Source organism: Glycine max, chromosome 18 (genome assembly GCF_000004515.6).
Source record: "Glycine max cultivar Williams 82 chromosome 18, Glycine_max_v4.0, whole genome shotgun sequence".
Taxonomy (NCBI): Eukaryota; Viridiplantae; Streptophyta; class Magnoliopsida; order Fabales; family Fabaceae; genus Glycine; species Glycine max.
In genome coordinates this window covers 17,636,858-17,645,303 of record NC_038254.2, presented here as the reverse complement: position 1 = coordinate 17,645,303, position 8,446 = coordinate 17,636,858, and the positions used below count along the sequence as shown (strand labels likewise).

Genomic DNA, 8,446 nt, shown 5'->3' with positions numbered 1-8,446 from the left:
AAGTTTCTGTCCTTCTCTTTGATTTAAAATTGGGTCGCCTCTGATTTCCTCTTACTTTAAGAAACTTGTTGAATCTTTTTACAAAAAGACTTAGATCATCATCATCATCTGGATCATTTTCCTGATCACTTTCTTCTTGAATTGAGGATGATGCTTTAAGAGAAATTCCTTTCTTTTTCTTGTCATTTTCTTCATGTTGGTGTAATCTCAATAATTCCATCTCGTGTTCCTGCAACTTTCCAAATAAAGTGGCAAGGGACATGTTAGACAAATCTCTTGATTCAGTAATGGCCGTTACTTTGGGTTGTCATTCTCTACTTAAACATCTTAACACCTTGTTTATGAGATCCTCATTTTGAAATTCTTTTCCTAAGGCTGCTAGATGATTTACTATATGTGTAAATCTCTTTTGCATGCTTTGAATATTTTCATTTGCATTCATTCTAAATAATTCATACTCATGAGTTAGTGCATTTATCCTAGATCTTTTAACATTTGTAGTTCCTTCATGTGTTAATCGAAGAGTGTCCCACATTTCCTTAGCACTCTTACAATTTGAAACCCTGAAATATTCATCCATTCCCAGGGCAGATGTTATTATGTTTTTGGCTTTTAAATTGTATTGTACTCGTTTTCTATCCTCTTCAGACCATCTATCTCTAGGTTTTTCTATAGTTATACTTTCACTTGATGAACTGCCATCTATTGTAATTCTTTCTACTGTGGTGGGTATATAAGGCCCTATTTCTATGGCTTCCCAAATATTTAGGTCTATTGCCTCAATAAAAATTTGAATTCGGGTTTTCCAGTAATGGTAACCCTCTCAATTAAAGATTGGAGGTCTATTGATAGAATTCCCTTCTGGAAATAAGGAGTTTGTTGAGGCCACCTTTTTCTTGAAGCTTCTAAACTTTATACAAGAATGAAGCTCTGATACCACTTGTTAGACAAGTGGCCTCAGATATCTTAAGAAGGGGGGGTTGAATTAAGATATTCCAAACTACTTCCCCAATTAAAAATCTATTTCACTTTCTATTCAAGTTATAAATTCCCTTAACAATGAACTTCTTAAATATTAATTCAAATAAAAAAAATTGGAATATGAATATAAAGCAATAATAAACAAAGGAGTTTAAGGGAAGAGAAAGTGCAAACTCAGATTTATACTGGTTCGGCCACACCCTTGTGCCTACGTCCAGTCCCCAAGCAACCCGCTTGAGAGTTCCACTATCTTGTAAATTCCTTTTACAAGTTATAAACACACAAGGACAATCCTTCCTTTGTGTTTAGAATTCCTTTACAACAAGAGACTCTCGGTCTCTTAATCCCTTAACGAATTAGAAGGAGAAGAAGAATGAATCTCTCTAGAAAGAGATAGATTTTACAGATTGAGCACTCAAATAATTCCTTAATGAATTGCAATTGAATTGGCCAAGGAATTCTTAAGAGGATAAAATGATTTTGCTCTTTGAGAGGATAAACACTTTTGTTCTGAAAAACTCTCAGCAAACTTGTATTATAAGTCACATATATATAGACCATTGGTGGTCATGAAAAAGCCCTTTGAGAAGTTGTGACTCTTAGAAAGATTTTTCTGAAAATCTTGTTTGGTAATCGATTACAGTAATTGTGTAATCGATTACAGCTTTTAAAATTTGAATTAAAACGTTTACTAACTGCTGGTAATCGATTACCAAAATTGTGTAATCGATTACACAGTCTAAAATTTAAATTCAAATTTTAGTAGCTGTTGTAAAACATATTTGGCCACTGGTAATCGATTACATCCTCTGGTAATCGATTACCAGAGAGTAAATCCTTTGAAAAACACTTTTTAATTTAAATTACTTGGCCAAACCTTTTGCTAATTCAATTAGGAATTCCCTTCCTAATATCCTAGTGATCGTCTTGATGTTGTGACTTGTAATCTTGAAGTATTGTCTTGAATTTAATCTTGAAAAGCCCATTTGCATCAATTGCATCATATCATCATGATCATCATCAAAACACCAAAGGCAATTGCATCTACAGGGATGACCTTTATGGATGATTGGGTGGTGGGTAATGAGAAGGACTGATATTGGCTGAGTAATGACATTGTTGAGCTGGTGGGAAATTTGGCCATGTAGGAACGGTAGTCACAGCATGGGTTTCTTCCTTTTTCTCATCCTCTCTATTTGCCCCAGGCTTTTATTTGTCAAAGCATGATGATTAAATTTTCCTCTTTTCAGACCCGCTTCGATCATTTCACCAGCGAAAACTAAATCCACAAAGCTTGAAGGTGTGTAACCCACCATTTTCTCATAGTAGAACACCGGTAACGTGTCTACTATCATTGTTATCATCTCCTTTTCCATCATTGGGGGCGCCACTTGAGCTGCCAGATCCCTCCACCTTTGGGCGTATTCTTTAAAAGATTTGTGCCCTTTTTTACCCATGTTCTGTAGCTGCATCCTATCTGAAGCCATATCAGAATTGTACTGATACTGCCTAATGAAGGAAACCATTAGGTCCTTCCAAGAATGGACTCGGGAAGGTTCCAAGTTAGTGTACCAGGTGACGGCTGCCCCAGTAAGGTTTTCTTGGAAGAAATACATCAGCGGTTTTTCATCTTTCGCGTACGCCCCCATCTTTTGACAATACATTTTCAGATGATTCTTGGGGCAAGTAGTCCCCTTGTACTTATCAAAATCCAGCACCTTGAACTTCGGAGGGATGACGACGTCAGGCACTAGGTATAAATCTTCCATGTCAGCAAAAGCATGATCTCTGCCTCCTTCAATGGCCTTGAGCCTTTCCTCTATATGATCCAATTTTCCCTTTTCCACCATAGCAGGAGGGACCCTTCCCATCGCGAAATGCAAGGGTTGTGGTTGTGGGCGAAATTGAGGGTCCTCCAAAGTGTTTGGCAGGGGTACACCACCAACTGCTTGCCCCTCAGTGGTGTATCCAAGGCGAGTCTCGAAGTCGGCTAGATTGTGGTGGGGTACTTCATGTGTCTCCCCTATGGGTTGAGAGACATGTGCATGATCAAATTAAGGTTGTTGGCTCTCAATGAGTATGGGAGTGGAGTTATTGACATTCTCATCGGGAGTGTGCGCCACATTGGGTCGTGTATAGTTGGGAGGCAAGCCATATGGCGGGAAGGCGTGCTTGTTTTGAATTTGCACATAATGGGGGCCGCTCGTACTTCCCAACTCTTTGCCTCTCTGACCCACCATATCCGAGGTTGGATGATTTATTTGGTTGAGGCCAGATGGGGGAGTCGTGCCCACCTCAGCAACGGTGCTAGTAGCGGTAATTGCAACAATTGACCTCCATTATCTTCTTCATGCTCATCATGGCCTCCATCATTGTGGTTGTTTGCTCTTTCATGGTCTCCATATCGGCCTTCATCCGTTCTTACACCTCCTCTACTTCACTCATTACTCTAGCTCTAGCACGCATTCAGTAAGAGCATCGTAAAGTGTGTTCTTTCCTTTTGATAACAATTATTACAGTTCTGATTTCAAGGAAAGAATGCAATGAGCAATGCAACCAATGAAAAGCATGGATGTATGTGAATAATGCACTGTTGAAGTATTGCAAATTTTACATAGGACATAGGGTTGAATCAATTAAGATTTTCATTAAAACAAACATGGTCCATCACATCTTGTCAAAGTGAAACTGGAAACAAAACATGGGCGTCGACAGTCCTCAAATTTTTGTAAATTGGCACAATTATGTGTTGGCAGTAGACAAAGAAACGATGTAACTCGATCCATCTTTTGCCCCAACTTTCGCAAGCTGGTTACTTCCATACTTGACCTTGACTTGATGAACCTTTCCTTAAAAACATGTGCTTGGTTCAACCCTATAATCCAAGGAATAGCAATTTTGATCACCAATACTTCGACCACATCTCATAGGGATGAATGACTCAAGCATATTTACACTATGCATGGCAAATGCAATTATGAGATTGAGATGCCTGAAGAACCATCATTTTCCTAGTTAATCATGCATTAGGTACCACATTCACATGATTTTCAATCATTTTTTTCTAGAGAAATGGGCGTATCCCAACAAGGTTGGTTTATAGCCATCATCATGGTACCCAACACATGTAACTAAGAATGTAGCGTAAACTTTCATTCTTCATTGTGCCTTTCTTTTTGTTCTTCTTTTGTTTTTGTTTTTTGTTTTGTTTCTTTTTTTTGTTTTTGCAGAGGAAAATGCAAGGATTATGCATGAGTGAACATGACACGCAAACGATGGAAGTAGAATATATGCAGTTGGTAGAACAAAAACATGCTAAATGAAGGCGTATGATAATGCAGTGATTTATGCAAATGCAATGCATGAATATGATGCATGAATGATATGCCTATTATGATGCCATGAAGAGATGCATGAAGCAATCAAGGAATATGCCAGAGTAAGTTTGCTATGTGCCCCTAATTCGGGAATCTAAGGGAAAGGATCCAAAAGTCTTCTTCTAGTGACAACTCCAAAGGGTGGTTTCAAGTAACCTTACTGGTTTCTAGAGATATCATCTTCTTAGGTAATACATTGTGGCGATAGGGACTATCAGCGATAATGCATCACTAAAAGAGGAAAACTCTAGATGAGGCTTCATTGTCGTCAAGCGAGTCGGAGACCCAGCATGACCATAGATCGACCTCCACTCCTTATGGCTCACATAGACCCAGGTATAGGGCCTAATATCTCAATGTGTGTGCGAGGTGTAGGTGACATGTGTGTGTAGAAAAAATATTTCTAATTATGAATGTAATCGATAGACAAACACACACCAAACACAACAACATAGCAAAGATTATATACAAATATGGACAAAACAAACGATAAAAGGGAAAATAAAAAAAGAATTCATGATAAAAGCATTGCACACTGATTGAATGGCCTAACTCTCTAACAGTCCCCAGTGGAGTCACCAACTATCGCAACTTACCGTTCGACGGGGGCGCGAAAAGGCCATTTAACCGACCAAAGCGTTTGTCTCCAAGGGAGAAAACGAGCGGAGTCTCCACCAACGTTTATTCGAGGAAAACATTAGAAAAACAAAAAAAGACAAAGGTTTGTGGATTTTGAAAATGAGGGTTTGGGAGTTCTTTACGCACAGGGAAGGTATTAGTACCCCACACGCTCGTCACAAGGGACGACAGCCGTTAATCGAGTGTGCAAAACATGACTTCAAAATTATGTATTTTTCCTTTTTATGTTTATTATTTTTTTGGCTTTTTATGTTTTTTGACTTTTTGGGATCCACAAGGGTCTTGCCCTCACTCCTACGTATCATCGGGTGCGATGAAAAAATCATACCTACATAGTTCTTTAAGTCTGAAAGGTTGTTTGTGAAATTTTTTTTTTTATCTTTTTGAAAGATTGATTTTAGTTGCGATCTTTTGATTTTTTTTATGAGAGGAGAGAATCATTAAGGCGTTGGACCTTAAAATGATCTCTTGATTTTTTTTATGAAATGAAGAAAGTTTATGAGTTGGTTTTGTTTTGATTTTGCTTATTAATCTTCAATCCTTTTTTAAGAGAACTTCCAACACTAATGATTGGTTAAAACTTACTTTACAAAAGAAAAGCAATTACCGACGACTGAATAAGGAGATGAAGATGCATAAAGTAATAAAGAGGACCCCTAAGGGTCCATGAATTAAGTTCAAATCCTTAAAGACATGCACTAACCGAATGAAGAACGAAGAATGACCGAAGAACGGATGAAGAACGGTGAAGAACAAATGAAGAACGACCGAAGAACGATGTAGAAATCGATTGCAGTCGCGATTCGGTGGCGTTTTAGCTTCTTTTTCTCATCTTTCTTCTTCATTTCTCTTCTTTCTTCTCAATTCTGGACCTCTGGAACTTAGGAACCTCAAGACCCCTTTCCTTCAGCCCCCTCATGCTTATTTATAGCAAATGAGGGGTGGAGGTTGCACAGCAGGTCGCCCAGGCGAGCTCAGCTTGCTTGCTTCCTCCTAAAGTAACCTAGCTCGCCTAGTTACTTCATCCCTAAGCTTTCTAGTGGGCCCAAGAGCTAAAAAATGCCCCAAAAGTGACCTTTTTGCCCTTCTTTTGAATATTTTACACATTTTCTTCTGAAATGTCATGAAACCTTACGGATTCAAATGTTTGCAAATGATCGTCCCCGGGCAAAATTAGGGTATGACACAAACCAAATAGTAAGTAACAAGAAAGAATATTTGCTGGTGGAAGGAGGCTCTCTAATGAAGAACACAAAGGTGCCATCGAGGTGGAAGCCCTATCAAGCTAGAAGAGGCATTGCATAGGAGTTGCTCTAGCGCCAACAGGTGAAAGCAAAATAGGTGTATTATAGACAGAGAGGAGGCACATGTTTAAAGAGATTGAAGAATAAATTTGATGGAGAAAGCGAAAATAAAATTGATAATAATAAAAAAAAAAAAAAAAAAAAGTAAAGGCAACCAAAAGCTAAGAAGAAAAATTTGCATAAGCATCAAGTCCGCATGAAGAAAAAGCAACCAAAAGCTAAGAAGATTGATACATTAACACTTCAGTTATCAAAAGTAGCATAAGATACATGATGCAGGAGAATAGTCTTCAGAAGCAACACTCATGGCAATACTAGAAGAAGTCATAAGGTAATCACTAAGACAAACAATAAGCACTAACAACTACAATTCAAATTGTGAATTGTGCTAGTCGTTCATAGTGGAGAAAGAGCATAGAATGCAGCATAATAAAATTCAGAAGTTGCAAGTTATAAGGGAAAAATAGTCGAAGACAAAGGTATGAAAGGGATGTCTCATATATATGTCATTGGAAACCATTTGAAAATCCCTCCAACAATCATAAAACTTCAAGGTTTATTTACGAATTTTTATTTGTAGAAGCTCATTGAAAGGAAAAGGGGACATCAAGGCAAGGTAATGTCAGAAGATTCAAGTCTCTCAAGAAGAATACCCCAAATTTCAATAGTCTTTCTTAGCCGAAATACTCTAACAAAACGTTTGATATTCAAGCTTAGGCTTGAGGAAGAAATATTTGTGCAAGTTCATTTTTAGTTGGAGAGTCATAAACGAATCCACTTTATTAAATACAATAATATAATTAATTTTGTATTCGCACTATAAAGATTTTAGTAATTCTTGTAATCATTGAAAAAGAAAATACAATTCAGTTATCTAAAATATCACAATTGTCCAGTTTTGTGTCTCTTAGAATCATGTTATCGTCACTTCTTCAGCAGCATGTAAGTGTCATGTCTTTTGTTATATCAGTATAGCAATACAAAGACATATTTAATACACCATGTCACCAAAATTTTCTAAAAAATTGAGAATATATTGATAGAGGAGTCTAAGTGTCATAGGGAAAAGCATTTCAAAATCCAACTAGTGTTATAGAAAATAAAGAGAGCAAAATTGCACAATCATGTTATTTTAGATAGAAAAATTAATTAAACTAAATCTTTATTGATAATTTGAACAGAAAATGAAACATTGGCAACCTAGCTAATTATTATAGCTTTACACAATAATTCACAAAAAGTGCAAAACCTACTTGACTATACTAGAGGCAGAAGCTTTTTATTTTCTTCTGTATAATGGTGGCAACGATCAATCAAAGCTATGCCCTCATGCATCTATCTAACCCCACCACTAAGCTGACAGTTCGAGGTGGAAGATATGGTGAAAAGCATTTTGCTTTGTATCAATATTCAATATTACCACTGTCCCTAATCTTTCCACGAATATGGCTGATATAGTTCTCAGCGTTGATGTCAACGTCGTCTAGTGCCTGACTCACATAGTTTGTTGGATCCTCCTTTGGTGGTTTCATGAGGTAGGAACGAGGCCTTTTGATCCTCTCCGGCTCCTGTGTTCTGTCACTCTTGTAAAATTTTGATACCGAAGATTCGTTGCCTTTGCCCACATAGGTTGCTTCCTCTTGTGGAGGATCAAGGTCTTTTCTGAAACTATGGCCGGAAAATCTTAGAGACGATAATCTGATGATGTTTGCCACCAACAACATTGACGTCTCACAAACTGATATCTTGTTGTTGTCTCCGTATTCTTTGTTGGTCATTGCGGAGAGGGTTACGAGCTCGGCAACCTAGTACAACTCGGAAGGTACGCAAGCTTCACGCAAGAAAAGAGAACAATAAGAAGCGAGCTTAAATGGTTGTTCTACTACAAGAACAAGTGAAATTCAATGGGTTATAGTGGTATATAGATATATATAATCCATAGTGGACTCTCTCAACCGTGATCAAATGGTGACCACGTAACACATGCACTTTAAAGAAAGTTCCGTAACAATAATTTAAAAAGTGACAAATCACGTAAGTATATGTACCACGTATCTTCTTCTAAACACAAATGTACCACGTATCTATATATGTTGCCCATGCTAAATGATAAGTATGGGTAAGTATGATATAATCATTAATGCA

At 37.5% G+C, this 8,446-nt stretch overlaps 1 protein-coding gene across 1 annotated transcript; it reads right to left on the bottom strand.

Annotated features, from left to right (window-relative positions):
* Positions 1–7,453: 7,453 nt before the first annotated feature.
* LOC100306114 (uncharacterized) lies at positions 7,454–8,204 on the bottom strand. Its single transcript, NM_001250828.2, has one exon. The coding sequence runs from the start codon at positions 8,077–8,079 to the stop codon at positions 7,705–7,707; it is 375 nt and encodes a 124-aa protein (NP_001237757.1). The 5' UTR covers positions 8,080–8,204; the 3' UTR covers positions 7,454–7,704.
* Positions 8,205–8,446: the final 242 nt, after the last annotated feature.